Here is a 27,891-nt window from a genome sequence, read left to right as displayed (position 1 = left end):
CATGTTCCTGAGGACATGATAAACACAATATTTCAACACACTGAGTACATATTGTGATCCCCAAGAGATGAACAGGACCTATTCTAAACAGGAATCCCAATTCAATTCATTTCTTGAAACCCATGAAAATCTGGATCTTCATAAATGTGGAGTCGACAAAGGATCCCCTGGTCAAGACTTGCTGACTTTGTTCAAGCATGTCAACCTATCCCAATAATGCAGATTGATGCTCATTATGTTAATTACTGGATTGTCTGGTCCAGACTCGTGGATTTACAGACCACCCTCATTGCTAAGGGCAGCCTTAAACAAAACTTTTACTTGGAAAAATAGTGTTCACATTTCATGAATCTGCTAAACTGTTCTGAAATGCTTTGAGCAGATCACTGTTGAGAAATCAGCAAAATAGATGTTAACAAATACTTTGAACATTGGAACATTTTATTTATTACATAATTTAGTAATATATAGTTGTACCTCAAGAGTAAGCAAACAATACCCCACATGAATAGCACATACATCCCAGCACTGAAGCCACAGTTGTCTCACAGATGAAGAAATAAGATAGCATAGGCTGTACTATAAAATATCAAAGCATAGATATTTTTGCAAAGATGTCATAAAACTTTAAAAACTAAACTTGACAAAAATATACAAAGCCACAACAAACTGATACAATACAGAGCTTCACAGAACATACCATAAACCAAATCACTAAAACAAGTTGCACCATTTCATCAAGTCAATCCTGACAAGTCAAATCCATGCAAAACTCAATGGGTTCATTTCAAGAGTCCTTGCAGCTGCAAGGAACCAACTCAGGGAAGAAAATAAGAATTTAAGAACCACAGACCTCCAAAGAATATCAAATGTATGTTTACAACAAAAGTGGTAAACTTCAACAAATTCCCAATATACAAATAAGGCTGATTACAAACAAAATGATGACAAGCCGACATTATCTACAATTACATTGAAAATCTGTTCTGATCAGCCCTCTAAACAATGATATATTAATAAATTATGCTCTTGGTGATCAGATAGTGGTCAAATTGATCAACGTCTGTATAACATATCAGACACTTGCGAGTCAAAAGTTCTGTATCGGCAGATAGTTTCCGATTACTGATATCACTATAACTGGAGGCCCATCCTAACCTACAAGAATGTTCACAAGAAAGTCAACAGAACAGCCTAGTCTTCTCCCCTGTGATAGTTCATCTGTCCTAGATAGATAAGCTATGAAGCTTGCAGTTCGGCGGGGAGTGCTAGTTTGATCTGTCTGTGTTGGGCATCATCTAGATGTCATCTATGTTGAAGTCATCTACCTCAGCAGTTTCAGGTTTCGGCTTCTCCTGCTGGCCAACCCTCTCAGTTGTTGAGTACACAACCTGAAACAGATCATTTGAGAAGTCATTGCAAAAGAATTTGCTACAATTTAATTGAAAAGCTGAGAAAACAGACTTATGACTCACTTGATAAACATCCTTTCTAAAAACATTAAGTATTTCAGGCAATTAATATCTGATTTAATATTCCATACTGCATTGTAATTGAATTTAGTATACCAAAATATTTAGAAATGTGCGAGTTTGAGTTTTACGTGTCTTTAATAATATTTTCAGCAATATAACGGCAGGGGACACCAGAAAAGGGCTTCACAAATTGTACCCATGTGATGGCTCAACCCCGGGTCTTCAGCGCGATGAGTGAACGCCTTAACCACAAGGCTATACCATTGCCCAATTTTGAAACATGCTCATGGTGACAATTTCGTTTGGGACTATATTCAGCTAGTATTTAGAACACTCAATTAAAACCTGTAAGCTTACACTGATGTCAAAGTGGAACAAATGGTAAAAACCTTGTTCTTTAAACCAACTTACTTGGGATACTATATACTTAAGTTCATTAATGACATATACATGTATATTGAAATAAAAAATATCACACGACTGTGGAAAATAGATCAATTGGATACTGAATTATGCATTTCTGTAAGATATGCTTTACCAGTAACTATTTTAGTATCACTTATGATGCCAGGTTTCTGAATTTTAATAGAAAGAACTTAAATGTTTTTCTATACAAACCTCCAGGTTTTCATCATCATCGTCATCTTCTGTTTCCTCTTCAGCCTCTTGCAGCCATGTTATGAATGGTGCAGCCTTCTCATGGATCTCCGCAGCAACTTGCTTCGACACATATTTCTTGGAAACCTGTAGCCAATTTTCAAAGTGATAATTTTGGAAAAACAAAAGCAAGTAAAAATTAAGTATTCATTATTTGATGGCATGCTACAAACCTACATTGCCTGTTCAAATACTGCTTTAGGAGTGACTGAGTGAATTCAGTTTTATGACGCCTTTAGAAATAATCCAGCAATATCACAGCGGGGGACACCAGAATTGGGCTTCACACATTGTTCACATGTGGGGAATCAAACCCAGATCATCAGCATGACAAGCAAACGCTTTAAGCACTAGGCTACCCCACCGCCCATACTGCTTTGACTGACTGACTGAGTTCTGGCTTAACGCCGCTTTTAGCAATATTCCAGCAACATCACGGCGGGGGACACCAGAAATGGGCTTCACACATTGTACCCATGTGGGGATTCAAACCCGGGTCTTCGGCGTGACGAGCTAACGCTTTAACCACTAGGCAACCCCATCGCCCCCCCCCATACTGCTTTGGGAAACTTATGCTTATGATGAGAAATTCACAAGTGTGCAATAATGGCTAATGTTGAAAGACCCAGTTAGAAATACTTCAGCAAAATAAAGGCAGTCTGTTGTTATATATTGACTTGGCACCCATTTCACGAAGCTCTTGTAGATCTACGACTGACTCTAAAGTATGTTTCACAGGTTTCATGAAACACCCATAAAATCATAAGATTGTGTTAAGAGAAAAGTTACGAGATCTTGGGCTTACAGAACTTCCTGAAACGGTCTCCAGGCAACTAAATTCAACGTGAGGAATAATTTGCACTAACAGGGTAAGATGACCCATTCTGTCAAATCATAGATCCTAAACGTCTGATCTTACAGGTAAATCTTACAAATGCATACAGTTCTAGGAACTCATGGGAACATAATCTGAGTTGGAATATTTGAAGCTGGTCTGAAGTGATGTCAAAGGCACAGGTCTTACCTTCTTTGCCCAGTCAAGTAGCACTTCCTCTTCCAGGATGTCAGAATCGTACAATGCTTTGAGGATGTGAGGCATCTTAGGCAGCAGAGTCTCCTTGTGAACATTCCCCACCAGCTGCTCCAGTCCACCCAACAGGTACTTTTGGGCTTTTTGGTTGCCATGGCAGAACTGAAACAGCAACACAGAATTCAGCTAATACCTTTTGATTATTAGGGATGTCATAAATCAATACGTATCACGATACCCATGTCACGATTCGATACATATGATACCTATTTTCGCAACATTATTACGTAAATTAAGCTACATTTTGAACATTAATATTTCATATTTTATAATTGTCCATGAAAAGATCAACATTTTTTATTCTCAGAGATGAAAAAGTTCTCATTTCCCATCTTTGTGCATGAAAAATAATCATTTATAACTCTCATAACATAAAAAATACACGATACAATTGCATAATGTAAACGATACATAAACATATTTAAATCGATACTTTCAAAACTAAATATCGATACAGTTTTGAATGTATCGATAATTGTATCGTCTTAGAAAAAAATATCTATGTATCGTGGCATCCAAATTGATTATTGAAACTAGAACATGTACATGGCCTCAGCAACGGGAAAATTATATAACTAATAATGAGAATTGGTGCTCAAAATGATTGGAAAGCAGACCCTTATGTAAGAGGGTAATTGGAAGTTGTGTGCATATAGAATGAGGAGAAATCAGCATGCTATTTCACACACAGTTTTGCGATCGTTACTGTGAAAAGTCCTTATTGAATGAAAATGGTGCTGAACTTAAACCAATATAAAAGATAATAAATGAGGTCAGGATAATTGTTGGATTGTGTTTTCGGATGGCAGTATTTACTCGTACTATAATGAGGTGTGTTGCATCATGCAAATATTGTACATAGTCAGATGATAGCATGTTTTCATGATAAAGTTGTCTTTGAGAAGTTAATGCAATGTTTCACAGCTGTTCATGAAAATATGTGGTCGTTGGGGTGAAAAAGTATCTGTGGGAGCTATTATCCTGCAATTCTTAACCGGGACCACAGTGTCTCAAACGGCATTCGAGTGAGGGAAGACTGTACACACTTTTCATCCAAAGATAATCAAGTAGAGTTACTTTGGCCTAATTCAAATATGCAGTCAGAGTGTTTTCTCTCAGTCAAGAATCTTGATGGGGAATCCAACACAAAGAAACTCATCATGTCTGCATTAGGCTTAATCAAATGTAACTGAAAAGATAACAAGAAAGCTGAACTTATCAGTAACAACTCGTATGAACAGACTTTTTACTCAGAACACTAGTGACAAAAATTCCCATTCTTCCTCTAACAAGTTGTCAGCACTTCCAAAGATGACGTACCACAAGGAAGAGTTTCTCATGCTCTTTGAGTTGTGTCATGATCTTGGCACCAAGCAGCAACTCAACCAGAATTAGAGTAGCTTTGTCCTTCACCTCCAGCCGCTCCGCCTCAGAAACCACCTCCTTCAATGTACTCTTCAAAGTTCCATTGTCACGACGAGTCTGAATAAGAAAGTCATTGTATTGTAAATCGATCAGGACAAATCTCAGTTTCAAGAGTAACAAGCACAACCAGACAACCAAGGGAAGTAACTCTGCACCAAGAGATGGAGGACTTGAAATCACACACCAGGATTTCCTGAATGTTGGGCACATGGCCTAAAGCCAGGATTTCCCCTCATTGTTAGGCACATGGGCCTCAATCAAAATTTCTAATTTTATGGTTGGGAGTGATGTCTCATGGTAAAAAGCACATGGCGAACATCAGTTTTCATATCACTCGTAGGGATTACATGTGTACATGACTCAGTGGACACAAAAGACCTTAGCTTTCACTCTGGAAACGGACGCTGTTGCAGACAAAACGAGGATGCTTTTTGACGAGGAACTCTTTTAAACTTATTACAAATTGTGTGTCTTATGTTGCAATTCAATATGTGCTATTCCCAATTTTAAGACTTGGGCTTAATTGGGTCTTAATATCAGATTAACAAAGGAGCCTTATTCATTGTTAAGCTTGTCAAATAGGATGTCACCGTGAACACTTGTGTTTACCTCAATGTACTTGTAGAGAATGTCCACTCTTTCCTCCGATGTTTTTTCAAGATCTTCTGTGAAAGCAAGTCCTTTAGCTGCATCTGTCAGTTCTTGCATCCGCTGTTTGATGGCTTCAGCACTTGTCTCCTCACCCCAGTCATCATCGTCTATCTCGCGAGTCTGAATCCGAGTAAACATGAGTATATTCCAACCACCACCACCCACCCCCAAATTTTTTTTTCAAAATACTTAAACAAAATAAGATCTGTCAGGTGACATATCAGAGTGTTTGTTCTCAGTCAAGAGTCTTGATGGGGAATCCAACACAAAATAACTCATCATGTTTGCCACACCAAATCTTTTAAAGTTTGGTAGATTTGTGAACTGTCACCAAGACTGTCACTCCATTAAGTTACCGGACTGCATCAAACAATGTATTAATTACATAAAAGGTAGGTAATAGATAATCACTTTACTGTACAAGTTTTCAGATTAAAGAAAAACTGAAAAATAAGCGTAGTCCAGGTTGAGAATGACCTGTATTGTTTCATAAGCACAATATGTGTTAAGGGTAGGGCTGCAATGTATCCACAGGCGGGCATGATAAGTATCACAAATATTGTGTAACGAATACAATAACAAGACAGCAGCTGATGTACTATTCAATGAAACAAAATCAAATAAATTCTGTAACATGTTCAGACCAGTGCTAACAATGACCCCTTTACTGTCAAAGTAAATACATGAAGAATGCTGACTTGCCCTGCCTGCCTTCTACATATTTTATTTTCCTTATTCACATTTTTCAAATTCAAGTAGGACTTCTATTTCCTATAAAATTCACTTTTAAGCCAGTGACAGTGAATAATGAATTAAATTCATGAAGTGACACTGATTCATCGAATAGACGGGTGAATGATAACAGCCCTAGTAAGAAAAACAAATCTGGTAAAGCAGGGATGTTGCAGTCATGACAAGGATTTCAAGGATGAAACACTCACCTCTTCCGGTGGAGCATCAATCACGCCTCCAGAAGCTCGCTGCGCAGCCATCTGTTCCTGTGCATTGGCTTCTGGGCTGGCACGATCATCCTCCTTGTCCCCATTCACTGCTCCTTTCTTGCTTCTTTTTTCCTTTTTTTTGCCACCTTTCTGGGGTGTTGTCGACACTTCCTGAAATTTATATACAATTCACATAACATTTAATCTTATTGAATTTCTGCTTGGGAAATCACAAAACATTCCAAGAGTGAGTGAGTGAGTTTGGTTTTACGCTGTTTTAAGCAATATTCCAGCAACATCACAGCGGGGGGACACCAGAAATGGGCTTCACACATTGTACCCATGTGGGGAATCGAACCTGGGTCTTCGGCGTGACGAGCCAATGCTTTACCGACTAGGCTACCCTGACGCCCTAAACACTCCAATTGGAAAAAAGAATTTGTCAAAAGATTCAAACCAATAAATGTACAACATACCATGTCTGGTGGATTTTTCAAAATGTATGTTGTGACTTTATGAGTCAATGGGATGTTGCCAGTATACCCGCAAGCAATGCAGCGCTGGGATATGGTTTGTTTCTTGGCATGAACAGTCTGCAACAAAACAAAAGATACTGTTAACTTCCCACGTGTATAAAACATTACTGTTACTTGTTTTCATTAAATCTTTGGTCATAAAATAACACTGGTAATTTAGCAGTCAGAGTGTTTGTTCTCAGTCAAGACTCTTGATGGGGAATCCAACACAAAATAACTCATCATGCCTGCATAAAACATTTTTTAAAATCTAGAAATCATGTAAGACTGAGTTTAGAATGGAGTTTAAGTTACAATTCAGTGTTACAAGTTCAGAAATACACGAAAGCTTAGTCCATATATTCAGATTAAAATCTACTGAAAACAAAAAAAGTATGGCTTGTCAACTCTTTAGCGAACAGACTTTTTCAACAATACACTATTTGACACAGTGTACAAACAAACTAAAACACAACAAAAATATTCTTAAGTGATGAGATTACCCCGAGCCATTCAGGCTAAACTGTACACTGTAGTACACTGCAGTGAGATATCAACCAACTTACAAGATTTGTCTCCGGATTGGAGCACTCCGGACACAGGACAAATTTCTTGATAAAGCCGTCAAGCAGATCCTGAAGCTTGTTGGATTCGTGAGAGCCATTGACAATGAAGCGATCATTTTTTAAATCGAACTGGGTTTGTGCGCCAAGTTCACAGCCAAAATACTTGGTGGGATCTGCAAATACAATTGTACTATAAGTGTAATGAACAGTAGGAAAAATTTCCGCCCGTAATCCCCTTTTTCCTTTTTTGTCATTCTTTGCAAAAGAGTAGATGGTTTTTATAAAAAGACTAACACTAACCCTCAGAGATGAGAATGGGTAGGAGTGAAAAAAAGAGGAAATGAGTCTGGGGTGTTGGTGGCCATAGCTCCCAATACCAGATCCAACGACCCCAGTGCAATCAAATTCACGGAATTCCTCAGATATGTGGGAAAATTCTCATGCCTGAACCCTAAACCCTCGTGCGAGTGACTTTAGTTTTACACCGCTTTTAGCAATATTCCAGCAATATCACAGCACGGAACACCAGAAATAGCCTTCACACATTTCACCCATGTGGAGAATTGAACCTGGGTCTTCGGCATGACAAGCGAACGCTTTAACCACTAGGCTACCCCACTGCCCCCACTAAACCCTCGAAATAATCATAATAAATAGAATACATTTGAATCAGGGGTTACCAGGGATGGAAATAACTTTAAAATTGCTAGTGTACTCCGGTACAGTGGCACATCTAAAATCACTTGCCCTGATAATTTTTCCACTATACTGGCCGTTTCTTGTTGATTTTTTTAAATAAACATTATTAACATTGGAAAGTCAACTGGACACTGATACAGCGTGATATACAAATTTGCTTGCCCGACAGAAAAAAACACTGGACTCGGACAGCGGAGAATGGGTTATTTCCACCCCTGGGTTACGTGGGGAACTCATGCCGAACTGGATAATTACAAATGCTTCATAACAAATGAAATAGAATTTAACTCAAACAAGGTGTTCTGAAGATAGAAACATTTGATGGAAAATGGAAAGTAGCCAGTTAATCAGGAGTCATGCAAAGCTTTGTAATCAACTTACAAGTCGGAGGCCGTGCTAGGGCCTTGGCGATCTCCGGCATATTCACAATAACTGTTTTGATTCCATTTCCCTTCCCCTCCACCTGCAATTACAAACAAATGTCATTGCACACAGAAAAATTGAACAAAACACAAACTGGCATCAACTTATATATATGGGTCTTATAATTTTTAAGGATTTGAACAAAGGCATTGACTCATTTATAATCATTGGGTTTTTTTCTATATTCTTGTGGAACCTTCATTTCATCATCAGAATGGTTGAAAACTTCAGAAAGGAACTTAACAAGTTCTTGTTTCACACCATCAATTGTGTCAGAACACCTTTTTCCAGGTATGCACTTTTCATCCTGATGGAAGACTAATGGTCAGTACTTACGAGGAATGAATGTTACAAGCAATAGCAATAAAATGTTCACCTTGGCTAAGAGACGAGGCATCTTGTACCGGTAGAAGGGGTCGGTATTGCTTCTATCAATGTTGAACGACATCTTGATAGATTTTTCTGATAAGGTTTCCTCTTCCTATGAATACTTCTATCTGCTTGATTTAAATGAGCAGCTTGCTTGAGGAACTTCATAAACCTTTCTGACGAATCTTTCCCCAAACCACTTAGCTCTGGTTCTATTATTCTTGTATGCCACCACAAGGGCCCTGCAACATCAAAATCATTCCTTTTACTGAAGTGTCACCCAAAACAATCCATATATTGTTTAGCTTCCATATCACTCCATAAACCAGAGCAACATGGATACAAAACTCATGTGTATTCAGCAACATAATTGAGTGCTGAGTGCATGCAAAACGATTATTTTTTCTGAAAACCATATTGCCAATAACTGATACGTTTTCAATGACCAACAATTTGAAAGACCTTTAATACTACCCTGCACAAAAATATTGAGTGAGTTTAGTTTTATGCTGCTTTTAGCAATATTCCAGCAATATCACGGGGGGGGGGAGAGAGAGAGAGAGAGGAGAAAAACCAGAAATGGGCTTCACACATTGTACCCATGGGGCAAAACAATAGAAACACACAAGTAGGAAAATTTAAAATATCTGATATGAGTTTTGGTAATATTCATACAACCTGAATACCAAATAAGTATTTCTCATGTCTGCATGGATCGAGAGTGATTTGTGTGGTTAGAATAAAGTATGGTCAAGAACTACTGAAAAAGTGGGGCAAACACAAAAATGGCACCACATGGGAGCATAGAGGCCAAACACACCAACATGAAAAGAATATGCATCATGAATTGTTGGGCTTGGGAAATTGATGGGTTTTAATTTGTCATCACAACTGTTCAGCAAATGAAAACATGCCATGACTGACAGCTTTTTGCCAAAATGCCTTTCATCAGCTGGAGAAAGGCGACTCAGCTTTAGCAACAGCAAAGTTTTTCCAAGTCAAAAGCTACATCAAGACCAGGATTGCGCAGGATTTCAGCCCAGTTTGCCACATCTTTCCAACTAATCTGCATAGTTGGCTGCGACATCAATGGTGTCAAGGATAGTATTGCCACAACATGTTTGGCTTAGTGACAAGTCATATTGTATTGCTTGCTTCTCTTTACAGACAGAGTGAGTGAATGAGTTTAGTTTTACGCCGCACTCAGCAATCCTCGAGCTATATGGCGACGGTCTGTAAATAATCGAGTCTGGACCAGACAATCCAGTGATCAACAGCATGAGCATCGATCTGCACAATTGGGAACCGATGACATGTGTCAACCAAGTCAGCGAGCATGACCACTCGGTCCCGTTAGTCGCCTCTTACGACAAGCATAGTCGCCTTTTGTGGCAAGCGTGGGTTGCTGAAGACCTATTCTACCCCGGATGTTCACGGGCTTCTTCACAGACAGAAGATGTAATGACGACGTGGAGAATGTTATGCTCAAAACTCTATGCAGGAAGTGGAAAGGCGTAGTTGAAGTGTGATGGTGTGGGCTGACATCTCCCATGCCAGGAGAACAGATTTGGTAAATGTCCAGGGCAATGACGAGGAACCACAACAAGTCGCCAGATGTAAACACATGAGCCATTAATGGGATGCTCTTGATCAGCAACAGCCATTGAACCTACAAAAGTAGGCATCAGCACTGCAGGAAGAGTGGGTGAACATTCTCCAGGCACTTTGACTTTTGAGAAATTTGAACAATTCATTATGATTTGTTGATTATTTAGATATTTTAAACAGACTATTCCTTTGAAAACGACTTTTGCGTTTCATCTTTTTGAGTGTACTAGAAGTACAAGTATATACTAATCAGGCTTTTGGTTTTTGTGAAGACCCGTGAAGATCCAGGTTAGAATTGATCTTCAGTAACCCATGCTTGTAAGAGGAGACTAATGGGATTGGGTGGTCAGGCTCTCTGACTTGGTTGATACATGTCATTTTATCAATTGCGTAGATAGATGTTCATGCTGTTTATGACTGGATTGACTGGTCCAGACTTGATTATCTACAGACCGCCCCATATATCTGGAATATTGCTGATTGCGGTGTTAAACTAAACACACTCATGATTACTTCATTACAAACTAGCAATCAATGAAAAAAATTGGTTAGCAACATTTTTCAGATTTTTCTTATCCAGGTTGTATTTGCATATAAGTATAAAATGATGCAACTTTAAAGTGAAACTAATAGATCATGAACATAAAGTTCCTGCAGTCTTCAAGAAATGTTCAGTCATGAATTTTCAGTAACTGAAGTGCGTTTTCTGAGAATTAAACACGTTTTCAGGCCCTGACATCTAAGGTTTGTTCCATCGTCGAGTGTTCTAATTTCTAAACACCAAAACAGTAGTTCCAAAAGTGTTTGTGTTCGACTACAAGACAATATGATCGATTGCTTGGTCATTTGGTCACTGCAACCAATCTTCGATTATTTCAATTAATCGGAACACCACTACCACTCTTAATCTTTTAATTGAATCAGAGAAACCCTGACACTGATATTAAGAGCAATGAATCATACAATTGGGATTTTATTATTATGACAAGGTCAACAAACCTCACCCGCATGACTAAACTCAAGGTGAAACAAAACAGTGAAGTGGTTGTGACACGATTCATATCCTGATACATTACTTGGAAAGAGTTCCTTACGTACCCCCCACCCTGCCCCCATTTTATAAGGTACTTTTCATTACTTGTATATCTTTGTATTGTTTGAAAAAAATTGGTTGGGGGTACGTAAGGAACTCTCACCCATTACTTCTCTTTTCATGAGTAACCATTATCTCCCTTTTGTCAGGCGAATAACAACCCTCAGTAATTTGTTCAAATTTCAGGTGGCAAAAATGGGATATTGCTAGGGAGAAACATGCCAGCTTAGGGGCACTGCAGATTCTGCTGTTTGTGGCCATCAGGAAATATAAGAAATCTGCATAAACTTGTTCTTGAATGTTTTGACATGAATATAACTTGTAATGAATCATCTGTACAGGATACATGAGTTATAAATCCATGCATTGTATTATGTGCCTCACATAGTGATACCATACAGTAATGCCATATTGTAACAGTGTATGGAGTCTTCCCATACATGACATCCTAACAATGTCAGCTTGTTGATGGGGTTAACCTCTCTGGCCATGTGGACAAGGCATCCAACTTCAGATCAGAACATGTATGGTTCGAGGCTCAGTAAAGGACCCTGAACTTGTAGGCCGCTACATCCACACCCGGCTGAGGGAGTTCACATTAAACTCGAGGAAAATAAGTCTCAGTACCCAACCATGCAGCTGGGATGTACCTTCTGTTGACAAGGGAGAATGTAGCAGGATGTGGAGCCTTTCCACATATGACATCCTAAGTGATACAACACCTGACAATAACTATTTAAATTGGGAACTATGATCTACAGACTGGTAGCCATTTCAAGTTTATCCACATGCACCATTTAGTGTAGAAGTAGGATAACTCCTAGATGGATATAGGTCTATAGATCTGAACGTAAGGGCAATCTGACATACTTGATAGCACAGGCAACTGTCCGGAGCTTCCTCCCCTATTGATACATGCTCTAAAAGGTGGTAGCATTGCATTTACCATTATCTTTGTAACAGAACATCAAGGTTTGAACAACTATTAAAATGTGTTATACTGACCTTGTTCGCGAGGTGAAATCATAAATATTTCCCCTAACAGCTACCTATCCTGGCTTATGAGACTATATGTGGTCAAAGGCGTATCACAAAATACCAGTCCTTGAGGGAAGTAAATAATACGATGAGCAGACTGTGTTGTCAATCAAGTGACGGCAAACACCTTCGCCACGTGTTGATGTCGCAGATTTATCACGGAACAATATGGCCGACATTTCAACATATTTCATCATAATAGGACATGTCTACGACAATTTACATTGACAACTGACGTAAATGAAAGCTAAAAACATCAAACTTACCGTCTGGTCGCACAAACGTCATAAAAACGCTAAAAATGAGCGAAGAAATTTGTAAGCAAACTGTATTTGGCAATCGCCCTGGGGAACTTGGTCCCAATATGTTAGATGAAATCTTCCTTCTGCGAGTATTTCTCATACACCAGAATCTGAAAATACAATATACAGAGATAACTAACCCATTCGATGAAGAAAATTTCTGAATAAAAACGATTTGAAAATTCAAGCAATTAACACGAGACAATGCGAAAGTTCAACTACGTTCGTCCACATACTTCTCGAACTCTGGTTGCGCTATGACAGAATGCCCGGATGAACACGCACCGACGTGCGCGCAAAACTATCTTCCAATGAACTGTTTAGAAGGTCTGTGACATTCAACATAATAGATATATGTTAATCGTTTACTCCTACGCAACCCTTTCAACCTATTGCAAAACCAGAACGTAAAAACACAACCTCTTCCATATACAATGACACGGCTACATAATAAACCTTTCTTTGTATAATGACGGGTACACCTGAACTAGTTTCGGTTGCTAATACCCTCAACTAAATTGGATTAGGCTTAAAAATATACATTAAAATCAAATATGTTTTGTTTTAAACATGTTTATGATTATGGTTTATACTCACATTTATAAATATCGCCGGTTTGGGGGATTTTCTTTCCGTTCGATCTAATCATTCGATTAACATGAGATGATAACAAAATGGTCGCATTATAAAAACTCAACAAGTCTCGATGGACCAAAGTACCCATTTTCACAGGACAACCCCTGATCAAAAAGTATTATTGCACGATTGTATTTATATAAATGCATATATAGTTGCGTGTTATAAAAATACCTGTAAGTGTACGTTTCATTTGTTATGATTTATTAAACTTGTAGCGATGGAGATTCATCTATCTAAGTCTACAAACCCGGTGGATTTCCACATGTTGCGAAATTACACATTTCGAAATTCGATTGTGTACGCTATGTTTAAGGGCGTACCGTATGAGCACATTGAAAAGACACCAGATAAACCTGCTTGGAATTACCACATACATACATATCAAATATAGCTGATCTTAAGACCTACTGTGGTCATAATAAAACAGTATTGTAAGCTCGACATGTGTCATGTTGTGTAATGTTGCCCAAGTCGAGTTTCAAGGCTCATTGCCTCACAACGGATGAGAGCGTTCCGTACCGTGCAGTGTCAACGACGCCCAAGCACACCAAAACACATGAACACAACACATGTGCGACAAACTGTCCTGTGAATATATCGGTTGTATATTGAAGTTACCTGTAAAAGTTAAACTATATAATAATTCTCCAAGATCGGTATTGTATCTTTGAAAAAAAATTGAGAAGTGTGAGAGACTCAATTTATATAGGTCAGAATGACCTGAACTTGTCCTATATAGTGCATTGAATATGCTTGTATATGCGTGGAGGCTTCTCTGTAATACTATTATTTTACAGTTTTCCCGTATTTTTTCTTTGTCGTCTGCTGTAAGCTTTGATTTATAGAAATAGATATAAAGCACGAAATACATTGTTTTGAAATGGGCGCATGCGTCTTTTCCTCACTTTCATACATTAGGACACATGCAAGATTTTCTACGCGCTTCAAGTACTTCCGTACTTCATAACATGGATCCGTCGTTTAGGGGATTTCAATGACCCCATTCAGTTTAAAGTACGCTAGGAAATTTCCGGGCTTGTGTTACTTTCATTTTTGTTGAGTAATAAGTAATATGAAAAATTCTGTGTCGAACTGAATTCGATCTCGGCGTTTTGTCGTGACACGATGTGGGTTTCACAAATCATTATTTTCTTACTATGAAACTGAGAGGTGATCCATTTATGCATCTAGGGTGTGTGTGGTGTATTTGCACAGGTATGCGACTGTGTGCCAAGAACGAACATGAAATACATGTATACATCGTATTAAATCAGTATAATTATAACTGGAGGATAAAATTCACAGAGAGGTAGAGGCGATTGTAAGCCTAGCACTTGGTAAAGCGTTGGCTCGTCACGCTGAAGACCCGGGTTCGATTCCCTACATGGGTACAGTGTGTGAAACCCATTTTCCCCGCTGTGATATTGCTGGTATATTGCTACAAGCGGCGTAAACCCAAAACTCACTCTCAGAGAGGTGAATTTATGTGATCGAAAACATTTTTGAGTTTGTTCTATACTTTGAAAACTTGTTAAAATTGACAGAGATCAATAATCACATTTTTTAACTTCAAATATCACAGTAAGTGTTCCGATCTGACTGACGTCTCATCTCATTCGTAAATCTGACAGTTGGGAGTCGTTGTAGAATTCTGAAGAACTTCTTCTGACAGCAATAACAATTCCATCAGAGTATATCAGTCTCTGTCTAATCACTGGTGTGTCTCTAATACTTTCAAACACGTATCTTGTCTTCAAAATACTAGATTAACACCACCATATGCGTTTCGGTGGCTGAACGATACACAGCGCCATATCGCACTGAAACGTGCTAAATGAATAGTTTTACACCAACTAGCATGAGGTATCTTTCCCTTCGAGATCATGCGAGATTTCCGTAAAACATTCCGCCATCTTTGATGATGACTCGATGGGAGGAAACCGAAGTTTTCGGCATTCCTTTACAAATCAATCAAAATTTTCGTAAATACTGAGCAATAATTCAATGAAAGGCAAAATTCCAACAGAGCCCTTTTGTTGAATGCAATCTCGACGTTCGAGTGGAAGAGGTTCCCATCCCATTTGAGATCGGAAGCACAGTTGTGTTTTCAGAACATATCGATCCTGTTCGCCTCTGTCTGGTAAGTTGTTCATGAATATTAAATCTACCGTCAACCACTGTCGCTTCCTTTTATAAATTATGAAAATTGACACAGGCGTAGAATATTCTTTGCGCTCTACTATCTGATTTTGAGGAACAATCGCTACTCTTCACCATTTGACAACTGTCATTTGACATAACGAGACCAGATGATACAGGGTTGAAAGGACAAGTGGCCAAATGTAGACACACACATCACGTGCAGCGATTTTGAGTTAAATTACTTATATATTTAATTACGTCAGGGAACCTGAGACATATCGATCCTGATTTAAAAATGGGTTCAGTATACAGGTGAGTAGGTGCAAGCAAACAGAAAATGACATCTTGCAAAATCAAATGTTGTCGTTTGTATTTACATGTAGCCAGGTATGTGTAGATTTGAACACACAATATTCAGTGATAGTGTGTGTGAGATTTGACATTTCTGAAAGACAACAAGTATGCAGATTATCATGAAGCCCTTGTTCTACCCATACACTTTGGTATAATAATCAGGAACAATAATGTTAAGGAAGTTGTCAACATAAAGAATTAGGTACAAAGGTTATTGACACAAAGTCTATCCCAGGTTCATAATTGTTGTGTCTGTGAAATACATTATTATATTTTCTACATTACATTTGTCAGTTAGTAACCTAGTCCTCTAGTAGATATGTTTCTTTGCTGTTACATCTAACATGGTACATAGCTGACAGCTTTGACTGCAGTGGAACCCCATTGTAGATTAGACAAACATATCTGTACATTTTATGTAGATTTGGATTCATAACCTTCAGTTATACTGTTGATTTGATGAAACTGAAAGTCCAGACTCTCTAAGATGTTCTAGAGTGATTAATCGATAAAAATATTTCCCAAGTCAGTCTTCTTTCGCTGGTAAAACTTACGTGGCTGGTTCCTTGCATAGTGTTTCTCTATATCCTAAGACTTCAGGGTGATGGTACACATCTGTCATTTTCCTTACGTTGATGTATAAGCATAATGTTAAAGTGATTCCAAACACAAATTCAAATATGGATGTCCATTTACAATAGAACTAGATAATTAGACGTACAATGATGCATGATATTTATTTTAGTGAGTACTCAATATTGTGTGCATGACTGACATCCAGAACTGCAACCTTGTTGAATGTTGTAAATCCACCTCACCATATTCATTGTTTATCAGAGTTGATGATCACCGTTACAAAATAAACAAGAAAATAAGGGTATCATATAACTTGTGGGTTCCTGGAGTCAACTACTTCAGCAGCTAACAACATCATGGTCAAGTTCCAAAGGACACCCCTCAACTTCATACACTTATATGTAGCTGCATTTCTTCATTTGCACAATTTCAGATTTAGTGTATATTTGTATTACCATATGTCTTCAGTGAACATTGCTTCAATTAAGTTTTACCATAAAATCTTATCATTTGATGTGTTTCCTACCACTACCAGTTTTCACTGCCTGTTCCAAAGCTGAAAGTGCTTGAAGGGTTTATGAGATAAAGTATGTAACAAATATCTGTACCAGGTTTGTTTCTGATGACGTGTAACACGTTAAACCTTTGACTGAACATGCTGGATATTGTGATGAAGGTGTTAACCTCATGAGCATCTGCTGCACATTCAAGAAAATTCCAATTGATGAAGTTTATTGTATATATTGGAACAGCCAATGTCATCTATTTATGGTTGTGTATTGCGCTATTTTGTCACCTGTGTCTCTTTGTGGTTTGGACTGACATTATATTAACATTCAAAGGATTTACTAGGGCCCAGTCATGAAAGGCATCACTATCCCTGTGCAGAATAGTGTCAGTTGGCCATGTTTGAGGCCAAGGGTTTTGGGTTTGAATCCAAGATTAAACATGATCATGGTCTGGGCTCTCAATATCTCACTGGATTTGAAAAATTGGTTAACATCTAAGATGTCACTCTGGTCTTTTCTCCCACATCAAGCTGATTTTCAGAATATAACTGAAATACTTTTGGTATTTGTCATTTCTTACTGGTATCTTATGCAGTATTTTCCTGAGTCTACGGCTTACCTGATGACAGTAGTGAGTCAATATGGTACGTAGGCACTTTTCAGCAGTATCACAGCATGGGACATTAGAATCCTCATGGGGTAAACTGATTTCCTTTGTGGAGGACACAAGTGGAATGAAAGTGCATCTACTATCTGTAGACATTTCACAACTGTCAAGATAGTCTTGTGGGTTTGAATCGTAATTCACCCACACTCTTATCTGTTGGGATGCCACAATACAGATGCCTCATGATATGATACGTATCTCGATACTGAGGTCACGATATGATCTACATTGGAATACTGCATTTCCGACATTTTGTGTGTAACAAGCAGCCATTACCTGGATGGCAAGTTGGTACCATAGCTCACCATTCTCCAAATACGATTAGGTGCCTGACTCTGAGGGTGTGAGTTCGAATCCCGGATGGGGCTCACCTCAAAAAGTACTAGAATTTGTACTTTACTAAGAAAGTGTAATCCCAAATATAACATATGTTACATTTGACCACTTTCAAAATGGCATTGTGTAATCTAAATGGCATTGTGTAATCACTCCAAATGCCTGTTAATACTTAACATGTGTTTCAATGTTTTTGATTGGTTATGGTCGCTAGCATGGTGTGCCTATTCCTATCAGTATCATATTCAGGTAGTCTGGGGGACAGTCTCACGTACACGTTACATCCTCTACTGATATTTGGCGCAATGCATTATCTTAGGCAAAAAAAGAAAATATGGCAATACTTGTTATCAGGGTGGTGCAACATCAAAATAATAATGTACTTCAAAATATTAATCGATAATAAAATAAACGATTTATGCAAAGATTGCTGGCGATGCGCTGGTGCTTTGTGCATTGTGAAGTTACTAGTTATCTGTGGCAGTATTTGAAATGTTCAAAATATCAAGTACTCTGTTAGTGTTTTTACTAATTTTAACAGGGTGTTTTTTCACTATTGTTCCAACTTTGAAGCATACATAGTCTGTTGGCATAAGAACTTCACAGATACTTTTACACAACACTATGACTTGTCTCCAGATTACCTTTCACATTAATTGTTTGATAGAATAATCAAGGTGTTGAACTTTTGCGTCTACTAGTACTACTCCCAGTTTTTCTTTGACATTTATTCATTTGATTTCAAAATGAATACATTGACTATTTTCAGTAAAGCTTACCAGCTGAAAAAGATCACTGGTGACCAAGTCACAAATGGTGTAAATCTTCATGCCTCATCACATAATTTCACAAGCTTAGTGAGAACATGAAAGTCCGTTACCTTACAAATCTTTGCAGAAAAAGTTCTTTTTTGAGTGAAAAGTATTTGGTTTCTTCAATAATTAGATTGAAAAAGTAAAAGAAAACAACTTGAGCAATGTAGACTAGGAGGGGGTTGGACAAAGTGGAATGGAAGTGTGGCAACAAACTGTGCAGACGTCAAGATCCTGTTTGTATGAATCCTCATTCATTACGGCCCATGGCAGTATTCAACATGTTAAAAGAATTGACTCTCAAGATGCCAAACCTTTGCATCTACTATTCCGATTTGTCTTTGACATTCTCCTTATTAGTGTTTGAAATAGATAATTTGACTATTATCGCATCTGAATTGGCCATAATGTCTTATGCTGCAAACTTCCTATCAAATGATAAAATTGCGTACTTACTAAAGACATTAATACAGTAATTGATATATTTAGCTTCCCCTGAAAGGGTGGCAGGGGGTGCGCTTCTTAGGAAAGGGTCGGAAGCAACTAATGTCTATGTTTCCAAGCAACATGGGAGTGATGCAGTTATTGATATAGTTAAGAGCTGTTTGGAGGATGGAACCCAAACCATTAAAAATTGATGGTTCTGGGGCTAGAGCTATTTTAGTGTTGATCAAAGTATTTGTTCTTGTTGGTGCATTTAAATTTCAAGGGGAATATCCACACATATGTATGGGACACATTGAAATAAACTGTATCCCAGTGTAAAGGTGCATGTGTAAGTTGCATGGTTTTGTGTTTGTTTTCAGACAATGTGATGTGGTGAACATGGAGGGACCAGTTCAAGGTGACAGGTAATGCTTTCAGACCACCACAGACCACACATATATACACTCTCAAGACCATGAATACATGGGGTAATTCCAAAGACATTGTTTTAGGACACCGTTTCCTGCACACAGCCAGCCCTCTTGTGCCCAAGTCTTATGAACACCAAGAGAGTGAGTAGCACAGGGGCTGAAGGAGACTCAAATCCTTGTGCAGAGTTGCCTCCCTTAGGTTCTATCAATTTGCATTCAAATCATCGATATGTCCCTATGATGATCTTAGTCAGTTAACCTGATGCATGTGGTTTTTTATGCTTCTGGTGCTGAATTAAGCTGTTGTGCTTTAATCAGAATACTCCAAGCAGCATTATATCCTGACTCCACACTCTTGCCAGTACCACGAGGAGTCCTTTAAAGGAATGGAAACAGGAAGTAGTCATTATGTCAGTGTTCTCAGATAATTTTGTTTCATATGTTAAGGCTACTTCAGATTGACTGGATTTAATTGTTTCACAGAAAGCTAAGATTTCTTGGGGGAGAAAGGTAGTGTGGATTTTCCTACTTCACTGCCGGGACAAATATTCTCAACATATGGATGTTAATTTAAGAAAGTAGGTCTATGCACAGAAAACACGACGGAAATCAATGCCTATTTTTGGCTTTTGTGACATTATGCTGTCTATACTTTTCACTAGGTTTTGCTAAAATGGCATGTTTAGTGTTATTGGAAATGAGCATGGCAATTCTGATGGACAGTTTGTCAACCTGTGGTGGTTTAGCTTTATTGTGCTTTCCCTACGTGCACTCATGCACTTCTCAATCACAGGTTGATGTACTTCTGGTACCCCTGGTTGACAGTTCAGACGATTGGATTCTAAACATTCATTGCTTTTGATGAAGCGTTTTCATACAAATTCTTGTGATTTGCTTTGAAGTGAGGCATTTAGGACAGAGATTATTTTATGACAGCAAGTTATTGTGCATTGTACGCAGATGTTTAGTTGTGAATTGTCCTCATTTTCCCAGCATACACCTCCCACCTATATCAGCTGTGTTTTTGTGTCAGCAAGGAACATATGCAGTGTTCATGTGCATACCCTGTGGCTTCTCATCAAATTGTGATTACCGGTTTTGTAATGTCGTCAGTCATCCTAATTTACTGCCTAAGGCTGCTGCACTTTACTTTGTATGTTGGCTTTAGATTATCTGATTTGTCATTGCATAGTGACTCATTTGTAGTAATTCAAAAGTCACAATATTTGATATTTTCTCTAAAAAACATTTAGTATTTTTTTCAATTATATGTCTGTGGGTTGTAACATTTTCAGTAGTATTCACTTCTAGATGCAACCCAATCATCATGTATTTTTGGCTTTAAATGTTAAGTTCCATGGTCAGATGACAGTATCATGAAATATTTTTTATATCATATCATGTTCATTCATAAATGATACAGTTTATTATGTGATGAGCAAACAATAATTGGATTCTCTAGGTGACTGATTTTGGTTATTTTTGTCATGACTTTCAGTACATGTTTTGCCCAGGCATATGGGTCATGATTCATTCTGTTGCATCTGATCTTCAGAGTGGATGTGGTAATTGGACAGTTGTCTAATGCATGAGTGCCACAAGATTTTTGACACTATAATGTTTAGTGACAGTTTCCACCTGTTTCAATATCCTTTACCGGTTACTCTTTGCTCGAAGGTAATATTGTGAAGCAGAATAGGTTACCGGCAGCAGTGCTGGGCATGGCATAAAATGACATCAAACCACCTGCTCAGTAGAGTTGAAGAAGCGACTACAATCTGCTGTGGGCTCCAGCCTGGGAATGTGAATGAAGTCAATGAAATGTATGAAAATGTTAACTTTACAAGGATGAAACCGCAGCATCATGGAGTAGTGGATTTTGTCTACTTGCGTGAATCTCATGCTTTTTGTGCGCATTGGACTTAATATGATGTAAATAAATGGAGGCAAAGTTTGCTTGCAGTGAATGCATTTAAATGAGCAAGGCTGTATTGGGAGGCTGTTCACTGGTTCACATCAGGGGTGCTGATCTGTGACTGCAATGAATATGAATAATAACTCACTATAATTCTCACACTCAAACATAACACACCCGCGAATATGTGTACACAGGGTGTAGTGGAGCTTTTACAGGTAAGTTTATTTTTACCTTGATGTTGTTGACATGCGATTGATAAGTGAGGTGAGGTTATGCAGTGTAATCAATCATGTGCTGATACATCAGTCACATTGTTCGCACAGGACTTGCACACAGTAACAGGTATATCCTTGGGGTCATTTCCAACTGTCATTGGTTGGTCGGCTGGTGTGTTTCATCATTGGACATAATATGTTTGTCTTAACCAATCATTCATTTATTTAAATTGTTATCTCTAAGTATGTTGTGTATTTTAAAAAAATTACAAATTATTACAGTTTGTATTTTGAGGAGTTATTATTGGAATTTGTGCTGTACCACTGAAAAAAATATTGCCCATCATTTACATTTTGTAAATGTTCTATTTGTTTTTTCAACTGATACAGGATCTCTATGATCAATCCTTTGCATCCTTTGTATTCTTTTAGTTAATTAAGAGTTATAACTGAAATAGATAAATCATGAGAACAGTATTGGCAGGCTTTTTCAAGAAGTGTGACGGTTTCTTCTTGTAATTATATATATGATTGGTATATTATCTAATAGCTGCAAGAAACAGATCCCTTCAAACATTTGTTCACTACATACTAAGTTGTCATAGGGCCTTGACTGTGTGATGATGTCTGATATGGATTAAGACATTCTTTAGATAGTCCCACTGAAGCTATCAGGGATGACACCACCGCTCCAGCATGTTGCTAGTTAAGAGGTCTTGTGGATGTGGGTCACCACTCAGTCTGGTCAGAATCAGTGTCACCTAGCCATGTAGCAACAGGGGTCAGCAGGGATCCTGGTCACCTGTTTGTCCTGAGTAAACATGCTAAACATGTTCAAGTGTGGTCTTTTCCCACTTTGGTGTGAGGCTAACTTTATTGAGGTACTAACCTAACAGGGACATGGCATTGATAACTCTTTGTGTCCAGCCTCACAACACTGATGTTTGTTGGCCCTTACATTGTACATTGTTTTGGGATTCACTCACCTGGTTTTAAGAACTTCCTGATCATATACGTGTTTGTTTATGGAATCAAATTGATTATATTCAGTGAACATCACCGGGAAAACCAAAATAGAAAAACAGGTACGAATGTGTTTCTCTGAAATTTTGAAATATTGCAAGAAGATTATACAGTCCTCTATTAACAAACTGACCAGATTGGACCATGATCTCTCCTTGCCTGCTGGTTAAAGATTTTAACATATACCATTCAGATCACATTGAATGGATCAGGTGAACAACAGTGCACAGCTATTATTTTTATTTGAATGCAGGCATTGTCTTTTTGTTGATTCTATTTAATATTGACTATTCCCTAAATTTTGGATTTTTATGTAAGGTTTATGAAAAAAAACCTTGCTTGTAATGTTTAAAGGGGAACTGTACACTAAAGATCACTTATCAGAAGACAGAAGTTAGAATTAGTTAATATATGTTTCTAAATACACACTGATTTTTATCCCTTTGAAACTAGAAGTCTCTCTCTATATAACTTAAGTGTTGACATGATGCCATTATGAGGCCTTTGTTTTTTACCCTTCCAGGCCTGAGTTACCCCCCTAAGATTATGATATAATTGGTGCCAACTGAGACTGGGCTCCGTCTAGTCCCAACGCAAAATATGTCCATAGTGATTTTGATTGTGTGGAAAACGATGTGAAAGGATACACAGAAGTTGTATTTTAATTGAAACTGTAAGCAGTAGGATATATTGATCATTCGTCCTTTATTCACAACCATTCACCTCAGGAAAAATACCAAATATGTACAAAAATGTTGACATATGCCATCGCTACCGATGACCAATCTAAACAAAATGGTGTGTTCACTGACATGAGTATGTGGGATTTGCTGCAGGGCCTTCTTTGATTCAGGGAACATAGATTCATATATGTGACATTAAGTAATCAGAAACATGTGAGCATGTTAATTTCTTATTGGAGTTTTCATTGTATATGACAGACATGAGAATATTGTCTGTGGATTTCCTGGATTTTTGTTCATTTTGAATGTTTTTGAGACTGGTGTAAATCTGCAATAAAAGACCCCCAAGATTAAATTTTCAGTGTTTTTGTGCTTTGCTGTTCTCATGTCTGATATGAGGGAAAAGGTAAGAAAGGCTGATAAGTACCGTAATTCAAAACTTCTGTGTACATTTGTGAAGGGTGAGGAGGAGAGAAAGGTTGAAATCATTAACAACCGGTTGCTGGTGATCTCAACCTGTCTCTCTGGGATCCTCGTGGTTATATAAACTGCACATCAAGGCACAGGATCCACACAGTGTACCTACACCACATGAAATGGGTCTAATAAGGTCTATTTATGTTAATCATTTATCAATTAGCACCAGTGATGTCATATTGCAAGGGACATAAGCCATGGTGTGTTTATTAAGCAAAATTTTACTTTTCATAATTATGCAAAATGAATCGGTATAATGCTGAAAAAATTGATTAGTCATATGTACTGTTTTGGCAGTGTAAGTACCAGGTAAATATGTTTTATGTAAAATGCTCACCACAAATGGGTATGTTTTCATGAAAATTTGTCCTTTAATTCACTATGTACCACCAGGTACACTTTGTGGTATAACTGTAAACATTGTAGTACACCTGTAAACATTGTAGTATACCTGCCATATACATTTCTGAATCTCAATATTAGTAATTACCAAAGTGATAACAAACTCAACTATTCTGATCTGTAGTGATGTCTGCAGGTAAGCATTGTAGGTATACCTGCCATATACTAGTATATTTCTGAATCTCAGTATTGCCAAAGTAATTTGATTAAGACTTATGTCATTCTCAAAACTTCTGATCAGTAGTGATGTCATCAGACACTTCAAACAAGGCATTTTAGTGTATGAGCAGAGAGAATAAAGCGTTACTTTTAGATGAAAGGTTCTCCACATATGGAATGTTTGATTTGGAGGTAGAGTAGTTCTGAGGACATGTCACAGATGATTTGAGTGGACGACTGTCTGGATGTATCTTAGGATCTGCAATGTTGACACAAATTAGAGTGTCAGGCCACCATTATCACGCCAATTAGCTGCTGTTTCCACTGTCTTGCTCCCTCCCAACACTGTCCCACTGTCTTTCCCTCTCTCTGTACAGCTTTACCCTTCAGTGGTAAGGGTATGAATGAGTCTCTGTGGATGCATACCGTTGTTTCTTGGTGTTAGGACGAGGGTAGCCAGGTAGAAGTCCCTTTGTTAGGTGTCAACAGGGCGTGACCGATGTGACTGGCCACCCTTTATGTATAGACCTGGATCAGTCTTCATAGGTAGGACCAACACTTGCATGTTGTGAAGGTCAGTGCATGGGATGTCTTATTTCCCAAAGTTGACAATATCAATAAGATATTAATCTACAGTATAGAGTCATTGATTGAAGTGCTCTTATGGTGATTTTATGTGTCTGAAACATTGATACTTGACACAAAGCTGAACTGGCCCCTGCCCATTGTTGACACAAGCCCTAGTGATTCTGCATAGTAGCACATTCCTTGCACAATCCAAGGGCTCAGCTTTATTGTCAGCATCCAGTACGAGGCTACAGTGTTTATATTAAATAGGCCTCGGCAAATTCAGTAGTGAACATTGCACTGAACAAAAACATATCTTGAACATATAATATTTTTGCTCTCTTTAAAACATTTATGTGAAATGGTTTTTGTCTGGCACTCTGTTAGCTGATTATGAAGCTTTACTGTTGATAAGCTTGCCTAGATGTGTATGAAACTCAACTGGAAATGTATATTTGGACCATACTGTACGTAGACTATCAGCTCCTGTTCACCATCACCCTCCACACCTGCTGGTGAAAATGTGCTGCTTATCTACTCAGGTATGTTGCCCTAGCATCATTCTGCAAAGAAATCACAAAGTGCCTCAATTTCAAAACAGGGTAGGTGAGGTTTTCGGTTCGATAGTTTTTCAGTCCTGCTTTTATGTTGATAAACAACATTCAAGTTATGATAGGTTTACATTTGTTCTCTTTTGTTTATCACAGTGGGCATTGCCAAGAAAGAATTTGAAACTGTCATGTAATCAGCGCCACAAACTTTTCAGTTAGAGGAAACATTAGAGAAGATCAAAATAAACACAAAACAATTCTTTTACCTGTTCAATAATAATCATTGCATATATACATGTTTGTTCATAAGATCCTGATCAGGATTTATATGAAGAAATGTAAATGTAATATCTTTATGTAATGGGATTTTGTTACAAAATATCAACTTATGTTTTAGTAGCCCAAGGTTTAGTTTCTGTGTATGGCCAGAAGCTGTGTGACAGTGCTTCTTACACAATATGGAAAATGAAATATGAACTCAAAATGTTCATGTACTAATTGCTCTAAGACTCATAACATGACTATTCCGAGTCAGGATAACCTTCAGATTTTAGGGAGAAACAATGCATTATGGGCCTGTTGTGAATATTCGATCAACACCAAATTTAAATAAATCACACTGCCATAACATGTGGAATGACGAATGAGCCAAGAGGTATTTTTTTAACACAGATTGACTGATTATCTTGGCTTCTTGAAGCTGAGGAGTTAGTGTGACCACTTCAATACACTCACACATATGTTCACAGTGGTGTATTGTCTTGTGACAGATGTTGCCAGTTTTGGATTCTTTCCCGCCATCTTTCGCTACGCCGAGGTGTTCAATATCCTTCCTGACCTAGCTCAGGTAAGAAAACCGTCTTGTACATCAGGTACAAGAACCCATCACTAAGTATCCCAGGCTTGGCAACATTTGTGAACAGCAAGAACAAATGGATTAAGGTGTGTTAAGCTCAGCTGGTTTAAAGGTAATTGAGGTTGAGTCTGTGTCTGAGGTCGCTGCTTTCTGATGTAAGAAAGGATACCAACAGCAGTCTGTTGTTATTGTGTTATTCGTGTTTGTGTTGGTCTGAGTTAAAGGAGCTCATGGTTTATGTATTAAGAGGAAGTGCAACCGATAAGAGCGAACATTTAAATTGTATAATCGTACTTTATTTGTATGATGTAAAATTGTTTGCATGGTGATACTGTAGATAGATGTGATATTTGATGCAGGTTACTGCCTCAGGTAGTTGACTTCCATACTGCTGACTGACTGATCAACAGCAATGAGTCAGCAAGGCAAGACTCTCTTTTATTCAGATGTCTTTTTTTTCTCGAAACATCATAGTTACACATTTGTAATTACTGTAACAATAGACATGTAACTGTCAACTGTACCTTTTTTAAACATCATATACATGTAATCCAGGCAGTGTCTTAGTTTGTTATGGCTGGAAATAATGTTTGTATCCCACAAGTATTAGATATGTGTGCACACATGTGTATTATTGGTGAATAATATCAAATACTTTTATAAATGTGTCATTATGTTATATGAACAAATATCTTGAACATGATTTGGAAATTTATTTTGTTCCTATTATAGTGATTAATCAATGACCTTATTGCCAGGCGGTTAACATGACATTTGTAATATGTCTGGACTGATTATATTAGTGTGTTGTGTGTGTCTAGTGTTGTTGTTATCTTTGTAGCTGTTGGTTCAGCAGCAGTTCCCACAGGTTGACTGTTTAACATTTTGAAGTAACAGTTACATTGTACAACAGAATAATACTATCTTTGAAGATTTTCACTAGGACAAAACAATAAGGAGTCATTTTGTCTTTCACTTGTCTCTTTGGTCTCCCTTGATATGTGTGATTATGGCTGGGTTTTTGTATTTGAATCATGTACTTGTTAGTTGTGGTGGGTGAAAATATTCAGTAAAATATGGCAAGGAATGTCACAACATGCTTGTTAGAAAATGTTCCAGAAATTAATTAATTTTAGATTGTCAATGATATGATACTTATGTTATGTTAACCATCATTTTCTTATAGCAAAACATGCTTAGGAAGAACTGATGGTGATGCTTCTTGTAATTAGCATGCATTGATGAGCCTCATTAACCAGCCCCATCACCTGAGTCTTCCTGTGACCTTGTTACATT

The 27,891-nt window shown here is 37.9% G+C and overlaps 2 protein-coding genes across 5 annotated transcripts in view; one reads left to right on the top strand and one right to left on the bottom strand.

Moving 5' to 3' along the window:
- Nucleotides 1–427: 427 nt before the first annotated feature.
- Nucleotides 428–13,192, bottom strand: LOC124267177 (eukaryotic translation initiation factor 5-like). The gene is made up of 12 exons (XM_046702091.1): nucleotides 13,089–13,192; nucleotides 12,817–12,962; nucleotides 8,819–9,053; nucleotides 8,401–8,482; nucleotides 7,321–7,493; nucleotides 6,716–6,832; nucleotides 6,240–6,410; nucleotides 5,257–5,418; nucleotides 4,543–4,704; nucleotides 3,157–3,324; nucleotides 2,094–2,219; nucleotides 428–1,391 (listed from the first exon to the last, which is right to left on the bottom strand). The coding sequence occupies exons 3-12, from the start codon at nucleotides 8,888–8,890 to the stop codon at nucleotides 1,299–1,301; spliced, it is 1,326 nt and encodes a 441-aa protein (XP_046558047.1). The 5' UTR covers nucleotides 8,891–9,053; nucleotides 12,817–12,962; nucleotides 13,089–13,192; the 3' UTR covers nucleotides 428–1,298.
- A 2,177-nt stretch (nucleotides 13,193–15,369) lies between these two features.
- The window catches only part of LOC124267172 (kinesin light chain-like), a 44,034-nt gene continuing 31,512 nt past the window's right edge, over nucleotides 15,370–27,891 (top strand). The window contains exons 1-2 of one of the 4 annotated variants that reach the window (XM_046702084.1): nucleotides 15,370–15,631; nucleotides 19,694–19,738. In XM_046702084.1, the coding sequence (XP_046558040.1) occupies nucleotides 19,713–19,738 (26 nt within the window). In that variant the 5' untranslated portion in view covers nucleotides 15,370–15,631; nucleotides 19,694–19,712. Of the gene's footprint in view, nucleotides 15,632–15,723; nucleotides 15,946–19,693; nucleotides 19,739–27,891 lie in introns of those variants that run through there. The other 3 variants (XM_046702083.1, XM_046702087.1, XM_046702086.1) reach the window with 3 other exon arrangements.

This window comes from Haliotis rubra, unplaced genomic scaffold (assembly GCF_003918875.1).
Source record: "Haliotis rubra isolate DU_JTF1 unplaced genomic scaffold, ASM391887v1 Scf13, whole genome shotgun sequence".
NCBI classification, from domain to species: Eukaryota; Metazoa; Mollusca; class Gastropoda; order Lepetellida; family Haliotidae; genus Haliotis; species Haliotis rubra.
The sequence above is the reverse complement of the archived record's forward strand: the minus strand, read 5'-3'. Positions and strand labels throughout refer to the sequence as shown.